This window comes from Thermobia domestica, chromosome 13 (assembly GCF_964235325.1).
Source record: "Thermobia domestica chromosome 13, izTheDome1.hap1.1, whole genome shotgun sequence".
Classification (NCBI taxonomy): Eukaryota; Metazoa; Arthropoda; class Insecta; order Zygentoma; family Lepismatidae; genus Thermobia; species Thermobia domestica.
In genome coordinates this window covers 16,695,731-16,716,563 of record NC_137466.1, presented here as the reverse complement: position 1 = coordinate 16,716,563, position 20,833 = coordinate 16,695,731, and the positions used below count along the sequence as shown (strand labels likewise).

General features: G+C 35.3%; 1 protein-coding gene across 1 annotated transcript; it reads right to left on the bottom strand.

Moving 5' to 3' along the window:
• Window positions 1-1,577: 1,577 nt before the first annotated feature.
• LOC145667507 (uncharacterized) lies at window positions 1,578-8,115 on the bottom strand. Its single transcript, XM_081734982.1, has 4 exons — window positions 7,994-8,115; window positions 6,100-6,247; window positions 3,041-3,944; window positions 1,578-2,602 (listed from the first exon to the last, which is right to left on the bottom strand). Exons 1-4 carry the CDS (start codon window positions 8,113-8,115, stop codon window positions 1,578-1,580), a joined length of 2,199 nt encoding a protein of 732 aa, XP_081591108.1.
• Window positions 8,116-20,833: the final 12,718 nt, after the last annotated feature.

Below are 20,833 nucleotides of genomic sequence, written 5' to 3'. Positions count from 1 at the left end.
AGTAGAAGTAGCTATTAGATTATTAATTATTAGATTTAATACTTGGTATGAAAATAATTCGTAATTTGATATCTAAAGGAATATTGCATTTAGCGTCCCGTTAGTCTTTTGATATTTCTTTTTGAGAGATTGATTTCGACGTCGAATTAAATTTTTCTTGTTTCTTGCTTTGAGAGTTTATTAGTTTTCGCGTTATATTGTAGTAAAATTATTGGATCGAGTCGCGGTCGCTTTTGACTAAGTTTCGACACTTTCTATTCCGGGTAAATTTTATTAACTTTTGAAATTGTTAATAGCGTTAGAATTGTTCTGGTTTGGAATTATTCATTTTATCAAAGTATATTTAACTATTTTTCAAGTAACTTTCACCTATTATTCAGTTGCAATTAAATTACTTTTTCACTTGTCATAGTTAGAAGCTCATTCACAGAATTAAAATTTGTTGTTGTTAATTTGTATTTATTTCCTTGATATTTGATTATTTGTAATAAAAAGTCAATTGAATATTTTCTTTTATTTAAAATAATATTTAATATTTGTAATCTTGATAACTTGCATTTTCGTTTGGGAGATTTGAAGCCTGCATCACTTTGGGGATTCTTTATTTTTTATGCCAGATATCAGAACCGTGTCAAAAGATAGTTTGGCTAAACTTAATCACTGATTATTTGTATTGAATAGAATTAAGGTGGGTGTCAAGCAATCCTCGGCACAAGGTTCGTTACAACTCCCACAATCCAATTTTATCCGAAACACAAACTAACTGAGAAACATAAAAATTAATGTAATTAACAACAATTTCACGATACAAAGGGTTATGAAGTACATTATCCAGACGCCAATATGCAGGACGATTTAGAGTTTCTGATCCAGATTAAGACATTAATACACTAGAATGATCTGAAAATGACGGAAATATTTTTATTTCTAAAATCCGAGATAAAACTGAATATGACGTATAATAACGATCAAGACGAGATCTTGGAGAGTGTGATTGCGTTCCCACATATGTATACCTACATTTATTGAGAAAAAGTTGTTTCCATACATCTTGTAAATTATTATGTTGTATAATATCACGTAGTACATTAGCCAGTGTTGTATTTCTTTCCACATAATTACTCCGATCCTCTGGGTACAAACTTACATTCCAGCAGAGCCGTAGCTAGAGATTTCTGCGCCCTGGGCGAGATTAGAATTTGGCGCCCCCTACACTCATGTCACCAAGTTTTTTTTTTTTAAAGGAGCAACATTTGTTGTTATGCTGCGCTAAAATAATGTCTTTCGGCGCAAATAGAAAAATCAATATTATAAAAAATCCTTAAAAATAAAACATAAATACGAAATACTTTACCGTATGAACAGTATATTTCTTAGGCAGTAGAAAAATATAAGTAAAATCATTAATGTAATACAGTGTTGTTATTCACATAACACTACTTCAAATACACTGGAACATTATTACACAAATCTGATGAAATCAACAAACAATAAAAATTTAAACTGAAATGGTTTTAAAAAATGAACACAGTGAACAATTATTTTAGAACGAAAAGGTTTCTCGTGTGAGAACAAAGCTACAGGTTAACTTTTCTTGCCTTCCGAGCAGCAAAATCATTTATAACGTCGTCGAACACAGGTGACTGAACACGAAGCTTTTCAACAGATAAAATAGCGAGGTTAGTAAGTTTTTCTTGACACAAGGAAGAGCGCAAGTAATTCTTTATAAGCTTTAGCTTGCTAAAACTCCTTTCACAAGATGCAATAGAGCAAGGCAATGTTAAAAGTATTTTCAATGCAGTGACAAAATTAGGGTATAACTTAAGACATGATATTTTATGAATAAACGTAAGAGCAGCAAGAGGGGACAATTCTGACAAACTCTCCAAGTGAAAGTTTTTCAAAAATGCTTGCGCATGGTATTTAAAGAACAACAGTTCTTGAAGCAACTCACCTCCATTAATATCCATAGGGTACAATAAGGCCAGATCAGAGACACCTTTCCTCAATGTTTCTTCTGACATAACTGCCATATTACTTGGAATAATTACTGAAAAATCCTCCAAAACTCCGTTCATGCGCTGGAATCGATCAGCTATTTGTGATGTAATTGAATCCAACGCACAAAACAAGATCTTTCTCATTTTGTCTTCTATATTGATGAGTACGGATTCATTCTCTGTAACTTCGTAAAAAAACTTGGCTCTCTTTCTCGGACGAGGCTCTTCAATTGTGATCATCATATCATTGCAGATCTCCTTGCTTTTCTCAATAGCCTTGGTCACAATTCTTTCCCGGTTGGTAGCAAAGAAGCTCCTCAGTCCCTGTAAGTGACTGACAGTTATATCTACAGTAACTGTCTTTTCTTGCAGTCGTAGGTTAATGTTGTTGTTAGCATCAAGGATATCATTCCAGCAGAATAAAAACACAAGAAAATCAAACTTCTTAAGACTGTATAGGAAGCACTTGGCACCATTTACAGTTTCGGGGTTTCTTTTGAAAAGTCCGAAAGTTCTTCCAAAGCAGCACAGACATCCGGAAATTGGATGCTTAGAGCATGTACTGCATTTTGCTTCGAAGACCACCGGGTTGCTGAATGTCCCTTCACAGTAATATGAACATGATTTTTTAAAATATCCCAGTGATGCGTTGACTTACTAAAAAAATTGTAAACATTTAGAATTACCCCAAATCCATTGACAATTTCTATTTCCACTGATGCAGCGTGAACACCAACTAAATTTAATGAGTGCGATGCACAAGGAACATAACGAGCGGCAGGAAACTGCTAAGATATGCGAACTTGAACACCCGAGTACTTTCCCGACATAGTACTGGCATTGTCAAAGCACTGACCACGGCAATTTGACATGGGAAGGCCATCATTCTGAACAGCACGTAAAATGTCTTCAGTTAAGGTAGCTCCAGTTTTGTTGTTCGTAGTAATGAAGCCTACGAAACTTTCTTCAATTTTGCACTCTCCATCAGAAGATATTGTAATATAACGATAAATCTGGGACATCTGCTCTTTATGACTTACATCTGGAGTCGTCATACAAAATGGCAAAATATTTTGCTTTTTTAATGTCCTCAATTATTGCCTGACGTACACAATTTCCAGCTAAGTAGACATGTTCATTCTGAATTTGTGAAGATAAATATGTCACAGCAAGAGCTGATGGGGAGTGCATAATTTTTGAAACGTGAGATTTTAATACATCATCATACTTCGCTAACAACATGAACAGATCCAATAGATTTCCATGTTGTCCTGTGTTTCCATCAGCTTTCTTCCACAAAACATCATCGCTGCCTCGTAATGCAAGATTTCTTGATGCCAGAAACAAAATGCAGTCTAATATTGCTCGCAGTATATGTCTCCATTTGCCAGTTTCACTCACAATTCGCTGTTGTAGTTCGTTGTCAATAGCAGTCCTATTTTTCAAACGAGAGAATAGCTGCCTCCACTCGTCGAAAGCATTTTTATGGATTGGTGAAATTTCGTGATCCGGAATTCTCGGATTAAGTTTACGCCAGTGGGAAAATCCTTCAGCACGGCAAAACTGTGACGAATCAGGTTTTGCGAATAAGAAACAAGGAAGACAATACACACTTTTTTTGCTTGGAGAATATGCTAACCATGTTCTTTCAACTTCAACATTATTTGGAAGTGTACGAGTAAACCACCTTTTTGAAAAATGCTGTCTTTGCTGAAAAGGCATCAACCCTATATCACATGAAGCGACAACTTGTGGAAACACTGTTTCCTCTTGTATTTCTTGTATTTTCCCAAGCAATGAAGGATCTGTTGGACCACTTTCTTGTGCAGTGTCTGATGGCTTATAGGAAACACTGCTTCTTCTTTCTCCAACACTTGATTCGTGAACGAGAAGAGAACATCCGGGTTGAAAAGCATCGCATTCTGTGTTCCCAGCAGATGTGCTCTGAAAGCAAAATAACATTATTTAACAAGTTGAAATAGCTTTAAAATATCATTTTAAACTTAGGATGCTGAAGTAATTAGTAAAATTTATATTACTTTCTGTACAGAGCAATAGCGTGTGATTACAAATTTCTAGGGGGAGGAATGTAATGACACTATTTAATAAATCTACACAGGGAACAAATTATAACTACGGTGGTCACCGAACACTTGGTTCTTCAACATTATCAGAGCGGGGCGATTTTATTTCCAGTAGCTAGCCACTCCTGGATGAAACAAATTCAACGCGATCAAAACTATATTATTACGACCACTCACTCGATTGAAACGATGAAAAAAAAAGTGTCACTTTCGACGCTTCGTGCTGCCTTGTCAAATGCCATCTTGGTAAAAAAAAAAAAAAAAAAAAAAAAAAAACGGTCATTTTGCGAAAATACGTTTTCCGACTATCCTCCGTCCAGGGATTGGACGATTTTACAGCATGGATAGAAATGCCATAAAAACTGTCATGAAATGGTTATAATATATAGGTAACTGTTTCAAGTGGAGGCTCTGCTCTCCTAAAGCCCCGTCTATATTTTGTGCTTTGTCACGACAGATTTCATCTAGTTCTTTAATTTAAAATTAATTTCTTCGAAATCGGTTGAGAAATGGGTGAGTTCTAGTGGAACAAACAAAAACTTTTTGACTGCTAAGAGACCTTCGTTCTGCTCCACTCTGAAAATATTAAGTTTTATGCAGGAAATATGAAAGTGGTAATAAAGCTATTACTATACTATACTAGCTTAAAACATAAGGTAGAATATGTTATGATCCTGAAGTGTACGGTTTCAAAAATATTTGCATGTTAATTAATTATCATAATTTCAGAGAATTATCCAAATTTCTCAGAAGATACATACACTAATGATAATTGTTTAATAAACATGAAGATTTGATGCATATCGTTGGAACAAGTTTTCAGTTTTTACAAAATACTCATATGCTAACTGTTTTCAATCGAAATAATTAATTATGTTGATGAATTCAGTTATTTAATATCTTTGCACACCGACTGGATGATTTGTGACAATGTGAATGAGTGGATGAATATGAAAGGCATGAAGAGACACACAAACATCAGTGCCTTACCAAGGATTCGAATCTACGAACCCTGCTATCGTAGCTCGTACTCTCACCGTCGAAATAATTAACTCAAATAATTAATGTTAATGATAATTTTAATTAGCGATTTCGTAAAAAGTAAAAACATTCTCGCTACATACATATCACATTTTCATGTTTACCTAAAAATATTTTGTGTGTGCCTATCTTCGGAGAAAATTTGGATTATTCGTTGAAATTATGATATTTATATGCAAAACCTATTAAATAATTTTGAAACTTTACACTGCAGGAAGTGTATCTTGTTACGATCATGAACCTATTCAATAGTAATGTAGTAATAATATTTCTTTGACCCTGACAATTTAGTAAACAAGAAGTGCCTTTATTATAAATATTCATTATTACAATTGAAAAGTAATATTGGTTGTTATTTTGTTTCTAACACATGATGCAACATGCTTTTACGTTTCTACCTCCTGGCCTCGACTGGACTGAGGTAGCGATTGATGAGTGGCTTGGTCTTTATATAATATAGCTTACTGATAATTCAAAGCATATATAGATTATGATACGAATATATCTATTACCACTTTGATCAACATTTGTGACACAATGTTGCAAAAAATTGTATTATTAATGTTGTTGCTTCTCAAAGTATTGACTAGGCTACAGGTCATATATTTGAATATTTATATCGAACAAGCAATAAATAAATAAATAAACCAGCCACGAAAATACGTGTCTGAATTTATGTCTACAATGTAGGTTGCAGCTAGGGTAGCTAACTGGTTACAATCGTTTGGTTGATAATCAGAAACTCTGTTGGAGCTAATTGAAAGCCTTAGATTCCTGTTAGTCTCGTTGCATGAAGTGGATCTTAAATAATCTGAAGTTTATTCTACCCGCACCTAACTGATGCAGCTGATCTGATATTCTTTTAAAAGAATGTAACATTCAAATCTTATTTATCATCAAAAGTCATGGCAAGTGATGTAACTCATAGATCTAAAAATATAGAATATGAAACTTTATAGAAATATATTACTTACTTCTTCCTGTTGTGTTCTTTGAGTTTCTGGCGAATCTGAACGTGAATCGGAAGAATCTTCGTTGTCATCAGTGGATATCTTCTTCAGAAACGTCTTCAAAAGCTTTGCACTTCTCATGTCTTCGTTGGCCTGCATCTTCTTTCTTTTTCTGTTTTGAGCACAGAAAGTTTTTTAGGAGGCATGATTAAGTATATACTATAACAGTCTAAGTATTAATTAAAAATTCAAAAAATAACTTTGAAAACAAAGACAGACTAAAAATACAACGATAGAAAGCTCGGTTTCGTAAACACACCTACACAAAAGGTGACTTAACAATACTCCTTCCTTGCAAACTGTGTGTCTGCTCTGTTGTAGCTAAATTTAAAAATAAAATAGCACGGACTCTTTGTGCAGGAGCGGGAAACAAACAATTCTGTTTGTATTAATCATAGCGCTCTCTTCGAATTTCATGTTTATCCTAAGGTTCTGGATAGATACAGCAACAAGCGAAAACACACACACTATTGAAAAAGATTAAAGAAATTCAAATAGCGTTATAACTGGACAAAACTGCCATGAACAGTTTTCTCTTGCCTTGAGGCATGCTAAACAGAAACAATGAGAAAGCGCACATTGCACTTTTCTTGGACAGACTTACAACAGCCAAAACCGATCATTATACATTCTTTTACAAATAAGAGCAGTTTTCAAGACGCTTATTTCGTACTTTTCGTTAAACTTGGCAAAAATACCTTTGGTTGGTATACAGGTCAACTTTGAGAACAGTTATGGAAATTTACAACTATTTACGTTTCACACTATCGATAAGAAATGAAATTTCAATACATCAGAAGCTCTGTGCTTTTAAAATGTTTGAAATGAGTAACATCATTAATTTCCAACAAAAATTGTAAACTTTTGAAATTATATTCTGTATGTGACCACACAAATAGCATTTTAATTTCGATTCTTTTACATTAAAAAAAATATTTTGTGAAATGTAACACTAGATCGCACCTTGTATATCACATCATCATTAACAAATATTATATAATAACTTCCTTTAAGTAATAAGTAAAAGCTTGTGACTCTTATGGAAATACTTTGTTTGGGTTGCGAGCGAAGCGAGCAAGAATTTTTTTTACCAAATCCATTTCTTTCTAAACCAACAACAATATTGATTTATTAGGGCGCCAACACTTTCACGAGGCGCCCCGTTGTTTACTATCGTCTAAAATTTTTCCTTTCTTCTTGCTCGTTTGGCGCCCCCTTGCTGTCAGCGCCCGGGGCGACCGCCCCGCTGCCCTCCCCCCCTAGCTACGGCTCTGCACTCCAGTCACCACCCATAATAACATAATCAACAGAAGGTAATGTAGACAAAAATTCATCTATTGACTTCACTACTTTCATAGCTACCGGACTGTTACAAGGTATATATACATTAATAAAATGCCATCTACGGGAATTGTATATACACGATAACACTTGTACCTGTCCATCAAATCTAATGTTATGAGATACTTCACTCAACTGGGTATAAAATTGTTTACGAACTCCAATAAGAGTTCCAGAAAAAGCATGTTTGCCAGGATTTATATAAAAAGCATAATCATTTAGAGTTTTTGATTAGGTACCTCATGTAGATTTGTCTCTTGAAGAAACAGTACATCCGCATTATGTTTTTGTGTATACAGATATAAACTAATTTGTCGTTTTTCATCTGCTAAACTATTCACATTTAAAGATAAAAAATTAACCATAATTAAAATCGAAAGAAATAGGCAAATTATTTTACAGAAAATGAACATTCTCTGACATATTACTTCACATATCACTATGTAGTGAGTTAATAATTCTGCTAAGACGCCTTCGTAAATTATATTCCACTCCAGATGATTTGACCTGTTCTAACTGTACAATAAGACCAGGAATGTCACTAGTAAAAGTTTTAGCAATAGGCATGGCCTTCTTAAAACTACGAACATTCGTTAGAAAATCTTGGAATTGACTTTGGCTTAAAGGCGTTTCTGTCATTAGGTTAAACTCTAATTTTTTTTTTCGTCTTTTTGCAATGACGAGTCAGAACTTGCTGATATTGTGGATAATTGATCATCATTTTCATTAGTTTCATTATCGGATACTGATACTGGTTGTTTTTTTGATAATACTTCATCTACGGTATCACTGATCTGCTTTCGTTTTATACCCGTGATGTACATATCATTTTGTTGATCCGTGGTTTCTTCTGAAATAGATTTCTCGCGTTGTCCTAGTGGAATAAAACTATCGTTAGACATTGAATCATTAAGCGTATTGTCGTTTACATCACCACCATTTTGATTAACTATACTATTATTGGTATTCATGTTATCTGGACTATCAGTCTGATTGTTGGGCTCCTTCTCAGATTTTGAGTTACAAGAATTTAAATTCGAAGTGCAATTATTTGAATTATGTTTATCAGTGAATATGTCTTCGTTATCCTCAACTGGAGTTAATGGAGGGAATTCTATATCTGAAATAGGCCTATTTGTGATCATTGGTCGAATTATGGGTTTTATTTTTACCGGAAGAACAATTAGATTAGGTTCACTTAGTTGTACATTCTCTGGCTGAGATTTCATTGGCGTTAGGAAACTTCTATTTTTGTTGTCATTAACTTCCGGAATTTTTCTTACCTGTTGGTAAGAACTAACAATATCAGCTAACGTAACTTGTTGTTGATTCGCATTAGATACTGAAGGCTTTTCTGGTACAAGGGAACAATTTCGTGCAACATGTCCGTATAAATGACATTTTAGACATTGCACATCGTCCTTAGAAACAAATATACTGTAATGAGTACCATCATATTCTAAAGGAAAAGAGTTTGGTACCACATTTGGGTTGTCAAACAACACATACACGTCGAAAAGATCTAACATGTTACAAATCTGGACGTTTGCATCCTACAGGTATATGCCTTATAGTACTTACTACTTTTACATACTTACTCAAAACATTCAGTAATAAATCATTTGGTATGTCAGGTAAAACATTTGACAATACAACTTTCGTTGCAGGTGAAATATATCGCCGAACCGGCACAAATATACCTTGAATTGATAATCCTCTTGCACTAATAAGCTTCTGAACATTATCTTCACCATTTAAATAAATACAAACTCTGCCACCACTAATTCGAGAAGCATAAGCAATGTTTATACCTTGCACTTTATCTGCAACAGCCACTAAATAGTCCTCTAAGACTAAACCAGGAGTACTATCGAATACCACGGCATATTTTTTTTTATTAGGTTGCATATTCAATCCTGTTTGTTTTCCGTTGTTTACCAAATTATCTGTATTAATATCAGTAGTAGACGTTGTTGCCATGGCAGCCATATTGGCTTCTAGTCAACAAATTTGTAGTTATAAATTCTTTATATTTATATATCCCATTCTAGGGAAAATTAATTGTTACCCATTTATATTAGACTGCCAGACATATTCAGGCATTCAATAACATAAATTACGCAAATGTGCAAACAATATTACCCACCAATACACATTTCAATTCACAGAGTGAAATGAAACTGAACACTTCCACAGACTATAGATAGATAGATAGTTAGATAGACAGACAGACAAGCAGACAGACAAACAGACAGACAGACAGACAGATAGATAGATAGATAGATAGATAGATAGATAGATAGATAGATAGATAGATAGATAGATAGATAGATAGATAGATAGATAGATAGATAGATATGTAGCTTCAGTGTTACGGACCGTAAGTGTCAAGTTCATCTTACAAGAGTTCGATGGGTAACAAACGTGGAGACTGTAGTGACTATTCAATTTGTTGGTGCGGTAAGCGTCTTCTTTGTATTGCAAATACTGCATAGCTTGGAAGAATATTTTAGATGAAAATCCTGTTGTAGCACAAAGTTACTGCCTCAAATCTTCGTTTTTGAAGGAGTTTCGTGCCTCATTTAAACATTAGGCAACACGTTATTGTCCATTATTCCGTTAATTCTAACTAAATTATCAACTTGGAAGTCTACAAAGCATCCGCAAACAATGACCCTACATTCTTCGTAACTTCCTTTAGGTGTTATACGATCGGTATGAAAACATTCTTTGGGTCCACGACAAACAAACTTCTGGTATTGGAAGGTGAAAAGTTGGAATTTAGATTCATCGGCCCAGAGTGCCCTCTTCCAGGGGCGGCGATTCGGGGGGGGGGCAAGAGGGGGCAGTTGCCCCCCCACTTTTTTGAAGTGACCCAGTTTTTGCATGTATTACTGGTTCATAGAAAAAATGGTGCCATTTAATATTTGTCTTCCCGTGAGTTAAGAAAGCTACAGGAATTGCGTTTAATTGCAATTAAAAGCAATTAATATTGCAATTGCGTATTTCTTTAAATGTCATAGGATATGCCTGTAGTATTTACTGTCTTTCATTATCTAAACCGTAAGAGTAATAACATACATTAAATGGCATGGAATTTAATTTAATGTGTGGAATTAAAAATATAAGTTGTTCATTAATCCCCAGTTTCACTATAACTTCCACAAAACAAGCCTCATTATTCATTAGTGTGATTACTGTTATCCCTTCTATTTATTTGTTTTGCAAATTTGTTATTAAATAATTTGATCACACAGTATTCCAGACAGAATTGTAAGATGTTCATGAGCAAGCAATCAAATCTCTTCCTTCGTTATTTATGAGTACCTACTTGCGTTGCTCTTGTCAATTTACTTAATAAAGTATGAAATACGATATATGGTATTTTAACTAAAAAAAAAGATAGTATCCTATTAGTTATGCAACCTTTCGTCAAACAAAGTGTTAAAAACAATGAGGAAAACTAACATTGATATACAAATATTCAGATCATGCCTTGCCCCCCCCCCCCCACTTTTAACGTCCAATCGCCGCCACAGCCCTCTTTCATTGTTTATCGTTCCAGTCTTCATTTTATTTTATTTATTTTTGACCTAGTAGTATCTTTACGTAATGTTTTCTGCTTTGAGGGATGGCTTCTTTACTGTAATCTTACCCCTAAGTCCACAGACCTGAAGACGATCGGCCACCATCCTCTTTGATATCAATTGAAAATGGCTCTCCATAGTTCTATTGGTAATTCCGGAGCAGTTAACGTCTATTCCGTTTGGTTTCTTTCCAGTGAACTTATCCTTAAGAGAAGCTGTTATTTTTGGATGATCAGTGTGTGTTTTTACATAATGTTTACAGCACTCTATAATTATATTTTCAAGAGTTTGACGCAGTGCCCGAAAAGTGAGGCAGTGGAAAGTGCTCCTTCCGGCCACTGAGTGATTTTTCGCAGAAAAGGAATCTCTTCTCTCAAGATAATCCCTTGAACACGTGCTTCTACTATTAATTAAGAGCTCTTTTCCGGGTTTTATAGTATTTGATTGTTCCTTGTACTATTCAAATGGTTCATATGAATGAAAACACTAAGATTACATTTTTCATCATAAAAGCTTTGCTTTAGTAAAGTTAAATTCGATTAAAATTACTCGCTGAGTAAAACAATACGTTTAATGTAAAAATTAATTATTAATTTTTACAATAAACATACTGTTTTGCTCAGCGAGTAGTTTTAATCGGATTTAAGATATCACGTTAAAGATTTGCGTCCAATTTTAAACATATTACGACACTATTGAATAGCGCATACACAGCTGTTATTGAAGTAAAGAGGTAACTACTAACAAGGGTTCATACAAACAGCACTAGGTGTTGTTAAAACGATGCATCGTCAAACAGAGTTTTACGTTAGTTGTCTGTTCGTTAGTTATCTGTTTATAGCCAAGCAGTTTTTCTCAATAAATTTGTCTCCTTGTCAACAAGACCATGAATTTTTGTGTCCTTATATGAACAACTGAACAATGTTGTTTATTTAAAAAATTAACCAACAAATATTGTTTTGTATGGACACAATGTCTTTTATTTGTGATATATACAGATGAAGAGAGAGAGAGAGATTGATATTCCATCACTAATTCTTAATTATATTTCACGGTGTGCTGTGGTGACCAATGTCACTTAGTGTGTCTCTATGAAAAACGTTATTTTTTTAGAACGAGATTTACCTCAAAACAAACCATATTGTGCTCAGGATCCTTTTATCTTTTAAATAATAGTTATCGAACAGGGTTATCCTAGAATAAATACCTTTCGTGGATATGAACCTATAATAATTTATGCAACACAACATTTCAGTACCTAGATTTTTGTTTTACTCTTAAAGTGAAGTATTTATTAGTAAAGTTATTTCTAGGTACTGAATAGGGTAGGAACAAAGCTAAACGGTAGTGTGACCAACATAGGAATAGAAAACGTAGCCAGTATCAAACTTACGAGCATGTCCACAAAACAAGTGTACTAGGGCCCTCCCGGGCAGAGGGAATTTGTTATTGCTATGTTGGTCACACTACCGTCTAGCTTTGTTCCTACCCTTTACAGTAAACTCAATGAGACCTCAGTACGACCAAAATTGTAGCCACAGGAAGGTCTCCCGTGAAAGATGTCGATAAAATCTGCCGTTAATTGCGAGATTTGCAGTGTTATCTGTTATCTAGTTGTGAAGGGAAAATTGTCGTCTGAAGTTTTTAACGAGATCAAAACAATTGAGAAGGGCAATTCAGAACAAAGGGAGCGGACTGCTGACGAATAGACTTTGCATTCTGCACGACAATATCATACCGCATACGGCCAAGCAACAAAGCAACTTTTGGAGTTATTTTGCTGACCTTGAGCCTTCAGACTATCATCTGTTCACCTCCATCAAGGTGCACATGAATGGAAAGCAATTTTCAACTCAGATGGAGGTGAAGAATTGGGCAAAAGAAGTGGCAGCAGACTTCTTTGACCAAGGCATAAATTGATTCCTCGTCTCACTAAGTGCATCGAGAGGGATGGTGACTACGTGGAAAAGTAGTTCACGTATGTATTGATGTAAGCATGTAAACGTTTAGTTTTAAATAAATTTTATGAAACCTACAAAAATCTAGCTCATTTATTTTCTGGACATGCCTCGTACATCAACAAGTACAATCCACTTCGCCAAACATATCCACATGCTTTCTTAGACTGTTATCTTGAGACCTTAATTTAAAGTTGAAGTATCTTAAAATTTATGTGTTAATTTTAGTCACACTTCAATGAAGTATATATGTAGCTGGAAGATAGAAATATATTTAATATAGACAACAATGAATATGACTCTTAAGTTTAAAAAATAGCTATATGTCTATGTTGTACAGTACCGATATCATAGTAACCAAACACAACCCCGAAAACTAAGTTATGTAGCAATATTCTTTCCTATTTTAATCCCTCCTTTTCACTTATCTAAGCACCTCCATCCGTCGATTTCAGTGTTCCAAAAATGAGTCTGCATGTTAACCTTAGTGATCCTTGTGGGCGAAATCCACGAACAATCACAACATCCCTTTCAGATGGAACGGTCCGAGTCAGTGTCATCCCTTCGTCAAATACTAGTGCTCATCTGAATAATTTTAGTTACGAGAACAAGTCTTTAAAAGGACACCTGCCGACATATTTAGGTGGAGAGTTGCGATGTGATAGACCTGGTTTCATTATATCTGGAAACGGCCAAGTGTCAGTGAGAAGTCAGAGCTGTGGACTTATTACAATTAAAATAACAAGTGATCTGCCACGGACGTGTTGTTCGTCACACAGTTATATCACTGAATTACGTTGTTCGTCTCTGTCAGACCCTGATTCCTACTGTTCCACAACTGATAGTTTATGCTCATTATTATCTGATGTTAGTTGGGATCATCGATGTTTCAATTATGGCCTAAATCAGAATGGTTTATTTGACGTATCATACTCCTCTGATGATTTTACAATAGAAAGTTCTTTTCAATCTGTATATGTGAGTCCAGTAATGAGTGTAAGGAGATTTTCAAATTCTAGTTTACTAAGAGGATATGATAGAGGTGAAGCGGTAGCGGTACCTATAAGCAACCACAACTGCGTTTTAGGGCCAGAGCGAAATAAGAACAAGAATTCAAGGATTGAGAAAGATACTTACGATCTCTGTGATTACTGTGCTAAAAGGTGTTTGGATCCTGTAGATCTGAATTCAAGAGATGGTCATATTGAGCAATGTGTCATGGAGTTAGAAGATGATGTTAGTTTTTCAGAAGGTGTTGAAAAATCCACGGACAAAGTTTGTGGAATTTGTTGGGAGAATGTCACGAGTAAAGAAGATCCGGATGAAAGATGGTTTGGAATACTTCAAAATTGCAACCATTGCTTTTGTTTCAGTTGTTTAAATCGGTGGAGAAACCAAAACGGTCCACCAAATGTCTCCAAGAATTGTCCACAATGTAGAATTGCATCTGATTACGTATTTAGAGTTATGTTTTGGCTTGAAACACCAGAAGATAAAGAGGTATTGTTTTCCATATATGATCATAATAAAAGTTCTGATTAAGTCGCCAGTCATGCATCAAGTTCTTCCTCAATGGTGTTAGTTACAACTAGATATAAGTGAAAAGGTGTTACCTACCAATAAATACAATATCTAAAGTAGTGAACGTCATATTTTGTACCAGAGCCTGTTCCATTTGCTTGTTTTTCCATGTAATGATAAAAGTTACAAAATAAATAAGGAATAGTAGAAATTCTTCCTTTCTGTATTTTTGTTATACAGAGGCGGAAATACTCTTCCGCTCATGGCGAAGACTGCGATATACAAGCATCAGCAAATATTGTTACCGTTTACCGAAAATCAGTTCAGTTCCGATTATGTTCTTTAATAAGATTTTTAACATAATCTCTGTATATCTTCTACTACTACTACTAATAGAACATTTTTATAATTCAAATGTAAAATAATTAATCAAAATTTTTAATTCTTCCCACTGTTAGCCGAGAAAACTACCCGATTAATGTCGATAATTGTCAGTCGTAATACATGGGACAGCGACAAAGGATGCATTCTCAAACTTGGAACGAAGTACGTTTATCAATGACTTAATGTAATTGCTGTACTTTCGAAAGCAATTGCAATGACAACTGTAATTTGGGACAAACTGTAACGAAATTGCAATCATTGCATAACGTTTATATGAATTGCCAACGGAATGAGAAACATAATGAATGTTAATTTATAACTTTGCATTAATCAAAAATTTATTGCCTTAGAGTAATCAAATCTGATCTTTCCTTAACATTTTTCTGCTTTTGATTTTTGATACTGAAGATATTAATAACGATAATGGAAATACGTAAGTTGCTGAAGTGTATAAAAGGAGTGATTATATCTAAATTAATTCAATACATTCTTGAAATATATAATTGAACAGAATAATAATCAAAATTAGTCATGAGATATCATGTTTTTTACAATTTTATAATTCTAAATTTCGCCTATGTAAATCGATCCAACTAATACAAATAATATATCAACATTCGCCCATTCAAGCCTGCCGTTGACCGTTGTGAATGCTGGAGAAGTTGCTAGACGTAGAGAGGCAGAAAAGGAAAGGAAATACAATAATCTCCTCGATAAATTTATATTTGCTCCAATAGCTATCGAGACCAGTGGAGCATGGGGCTCTAGAAGCCTTGATTTTATCAGAGAGGTAGGCAGACGCATATCTATCGTTTCTGGAGATGTTCGTTCAGCATCCTTCTTATTCCAACGTATATCCATTGCGGTCCAACGTGGCAACGTTTCGTCAGTTCTTGGTACGTTGCCACCTGGAAAGGAACTGGAGGAGGTGTTTCTTCTCTAGTGGAACAGAAACAAGCGAACAATAGAATAATAAAAATAATATATCAATTATTTTAAATTATATTGTAATATGTATTTTCGTAGTGGTGTAATGTAAAAAATATATATATCAGATATTTTATATCAACGATATCATGATAAATTAATTTTGAAAATATATGCATGTCGTAAGTTAACTTCTGTCAATCTACCTTATGATATGCTGCCAAATAATATTATGATTTAGAACAAGAACATGGACTAATATTGTGATATCCTGCTGCTCAGATGGTTGCTGCATGAAAAAAATAAAAGAAGTGGTAAATAAATAATAACGGTAGCATACTTAATAACAAATGTGAGAGATAGGACGTATTACGAGAGAGGATCGGAAACTGAAGTTACAAGACCGATATTTCTACAGTTTCGTCTGTTATAGAGAAATGAGGAGTGTGCGGTAATTTTAATACATGGAGTTGGCAACTGCGCAGAGTTTCAGCCATTCGCCACTTAAGGCACTAGTTGTAAGTAAACAGAAATTGAGACTCGTTTGGAAAACGTCTTGCGAAGAAGTCCGCTCAGTTATTCGATTTATGCGAGCGAAACATGTAACTGAAATCACCGGCAGCTCGTAGAGGTTTACGGAGCGACTAATGTCTCGTCAGCAGTCACAGTGGTATTGAAAGTTTGCGGCGGATAGAGAAAACGTGACCGACGACGAACTCAACTGCCGACCCAGCACGGCATCAACAGCACCGACCACCCTCCCTACAACCCAGACCTCGCTCCAGCGACTTTCGCCTGTTCCTGCACTTGAAAGAGCACCTCAGAGGCCGTCACTTCGCTTCAGACGAGGAAATGATATACTTCATGACAACGTGGCTGAACACGCAAGGAGAAGATTTTTAGCAGGAGGAAACCTTCAAACGCTGTATGTACTATCTGCTGGCTGTATTGGTTGTATGAAATAATATCTACACGTTGCACTGGAGGCTTCGTAAAGTTACTTTAGGATCACTCCTGGTATTTTTTACTGAAATCATATGAAATTTTAGTTTAATGCATCGCTATGCCTTTAAGCTAAAGAAGGCAGAGTATTAATGACAGTGAAATGTTTCCAGGATCGAACCGGGAACTATGTGTACCAAAGGCACACTCGATACCCATTACACAAGCATAGATGGCTAAATTCTTATTTCAGAATATTATAATAATAATAATAATAATAATAATAATAATAATAATAATAATAATAATAATAATAATAATAATAATAATAATAATAATAATAATAATATGGATTAAAAGAAACAAGTAAGAACAAGCAAATTGTTTTAACATAAGAAATGAAAGGTCACAACTAAATAAAACTCCAAACAAAGAAAAAGAAATAAACGCATATGTCAGAATACACTGACTTAGTCATGTGATACCCAGTTAAATATCTGGTTAAGTCACTCTGGCTGAGCCGCTATTAGTCTGGTGGCAGAGCAAGACAACCTTGCATTTTGGGGTGACCAAGGTTTTTTGATGTTTTCTTATAGATTTTGATGTGCTGAATCCAAAACTGCTGGGTGCAATGCTGGCACCCTTGACCATTTCCCACAAAACTCACTAACGATTTCCTCTCCGCCCTTTTTATTAAAAAATCGTTGACTTCGGGGAAATTATCTGTAACTTCTACAGTATTTAACGTAGATAACGGTTCAGACCTTGTTATGCTTCTATTGGAACAGTCTTTCCAACTATGTTAATCATTTGGGCTGCGACGATCAGGAAAGGGAAATAAAATGGGAAATTTTGGAAAATTCCCTCTCAAAGCATCTTTCAGCTCTTAATATCCAAGAGCCGTACCTCGAATCTCCATCCGGAAAGAAAATATTTTTATATTTTCAGGAACTTTCGACACTAGCAAATAATATTAGGAATGGTACCGCCCTGGCACCCTTGAACATTTCCCACAAAACTCACAATTTCCCATCATTTGTATTTTACCGAAAGATTATCAACTTCTGGGAAATTATCTGTAACTTCTACAGTAATAAACGTAGAATAACGGTTGAGACCTTGTTATGCTTCTATTGGAACAGTCTTTCCAACAATGTTAATCACTGGGGCTGCGACGAACAGAAAAGGGAAATAAAATGAGAAATTCTGGAAAATTCCCTCCCAAAGCATCTTTCAGCTCTTAAAGTACAAAAGGGATGGGGTGTATCTTCTTCCGATAGAAATATTTTCAATTTTCATGAACTTTCTATCTTGACCATTTCCCAATTAAACTTATGATTTCCCATCATCTATATTAAAAATAATTCATTGCTGGAAATGTACTTTGAACTTCTATACAAATTAATAAAGAATAATGTTTCATCCCTTTCTGCTTCTGTTCGAATAATCTTTCCAACGATATCAGCCCTTAGGGCATTTGCAATTTCGAGACATTTTTATTAAGCACGAATGTAATGTATTTAGACTTCCAAAATTTTCTATTATCAGTAAAGTGTATTAATAAATCGTACGTTAAAAAAAAATATTCTTATAACTTTCTTCGATTTTTATGATTTTGATTAAAATGTAGCACCTGTAATTCGAGAGGTTTCGCACACTTAGTAAAATGAATGTTGTAGTTGTATTCTAAAAGCCACACTTATCTGTAAAAAAATGGTTATTCAAGATAAACTTACATAATGACTTAAGTATGTCATGTTTATTTGTAATATTATTCCTCACCACTTTCTTCACTCTCGTCAGCGTCGTTATGTGAGTACGTGTTTAGTTTGTTGTAGCATCTACCATCAAAGCATTTACAAAACATTGTAGAAGGTAGTTTACCTACACAACTACATCTTCTTGTTGAACAAGGTTTTTCTGACGAACAGGAACATTTGATGAGGTGAAGTTCATCGGCAGAAGCTGGCTCAACATTTGGAGGAAGCATAACTGGCCTTAACGATTTGTTTGTTTCATCACGTGTCCATCCATAACAAGTTGGATCAACATTTGGTGGGTCTGCCCTGTCTGCACTCAGCTAGATTAGCATTTGTAGATGTTCGCGCTTTACATTTAGTTTAAAAGCTTCCGACGTCGGTAGAAGAGAGCAAAGTAGTTGGGCTCTTGTGTGAGCAGATGCAGATTTTTTCTTCCAAACGTTAATACGAACTTCTATCATAGACTTCACACTTGCTACACCACAGCACGCAGCTACAAAGTCAGTTGCTTCTTGTTCTATATCACTGGTTATATCTTCCTGAGACCCCAATTTTTTCAAGCTAACTCCTTTTAACACTTGTTTAATGACTGTTGATTTTCTTGTATTATAGTCACCATATTCAGGAGTGACTTCAGAACTCCTAATGATCGACTTTAAAAACTCGAAATCTATTCTCTGTGCTCTGTACACTGCATAAACTTGAGATGCAAGTAATGCTAGAGTTGGCACTTCTTTTACTGAGAAATGTTGGGGCATTGGTGGCTTTTTTGGCCCTGTGTACCAATGTACAGGCACTCCACTAGTCACACGTTCCTTCATTTCTTCCTTTGTAATGCGACAAATTTTGTTACTGTTGCGACTCCATGACTTCTCCACATGAGTTATCAGCAGAGCCATACTGTGAGTTTGACGTAGGCCATTTTGAGATGAAATAGACGTGTCGAAGTTGTCACCAAAAGCTTGCACAAATCCGTCTGTTGAGGGATTAAATCCTTGCAAAGTTGGTGCTTTGCTGGCTTCTGCTGCAGCTGACGCTTTAAATCTTAGGGTCTCACTGTAACTACAAGTGATTCCAAACTTATAGAATTCGTCAATGAGACGTTTGCTGTTCAAAAGCATAGCAAGAGCAATCTGGAGAATAGTTGGCTGCTTTGTCAATGCTGCAGTTACGATATTGCAGGTAGTTTCCAATGAGTATTGCAGATAGCTCAGTAATTCCAAACATCTCTAATAGGGAAAGTAAAGTTTCACTAACTAACATTATTTTTAATATTGTCTTCAGAGAAGGTAGTTTCGTAACTTTTCAATCAATCATCAGGCTTCTTCACTTCATTCATTATCTCTGTACTTAGTTCATTTGTTGTTTCTCCATCATCGTCGTCATCTTCGGTAATATTCATGGCAAGAGCAGCTTGATTTTTAAAGGCAAGAATGGTGGATACACCAGGAGAGGACAATACTAGAAGGTCTTTACCTATTCTTTCCTGGACATCTCTTATAATTGCACGACGACCAGTTCTAGATCCACCGTTCTGTTGATAAAGATGGTAAACTTCGATGGAGTTCCAAATACGAGAAGCGTCCTCTTTTAAAGCTGTCGTGACTGCGTTGATTCCATCTCCGTCACTTCCTTTATTTATGCTGCGTTTCAGTGAACAAATTTTAGCTGACTTACTGTGCAAAAATTGATTGTAACAGTCTTTGTGGTAACGAGCGTCTGCCGCATGTAGATCTCCAACAGCTCCATTTACAAGCACTCGAACAGCTTCGGATAATTCGTCATTTCTAACATCACATATTTTGACCATAGCTTCTTGAGGTTGCCCTGGACGATCGACCGTTCTAAGAAGGTGATATCTGCGCTATCGACTTTGACTTTTTGGATCAGGATCGGAACAGATCTCTCCACAGAATAGACAACCAGTACGAAAATTGAAAGGTTTTGCGTCTGATCTTCTAATCCGTTTCATCCGTGGTTCAGAGGAGGTTGAAGTTGACTGTCTTTGGCTCTCTTGATATGCTACTGCGAAGTATATGTTGATACGAAGTCCTTATGAAACTATACTGGCACATTTTCCTCAAGAGAAATAAACCGTCCGTCACGTCTAAGATTACTTGCCAACATAATTGATCGAACTCGAGCTGGTTCTCCAGTTATAAGCCGCTCTTGTGTTTTCTGACATGTGAAAATGCACTTCTTTTCATCCGCCATGATTTTAAAAAGTGCACTATGAAACACCAATGTGAAACGTGTTAACACACATAAAACAGTAACA

Bases quoted from the DNA above. Each gene is read 5' to 3' on its own strand.
- LOC145667507 (XM_081734982.1), bottom strand. From the start codon at position 8,115: ATGACAGAAACGCCTTTAAGCCAAAGTCAATTCCAAGATTTTCTAACG. The intron at 6,248-7,993 runs GTTAGAACAGGT...TGCTCAAAACAG, and splicing joins ATTCCTGGTCTTATTGTACA to AAAAAGAAAGAAGATGCAGG. The intron at 2,603-3,040 runs GTAAGTCATAAA...ATTACTGTGAAG, and splicing joins TTTGTATGACGACTCCAGAT to GGACATTCAGCAACCCGGTG.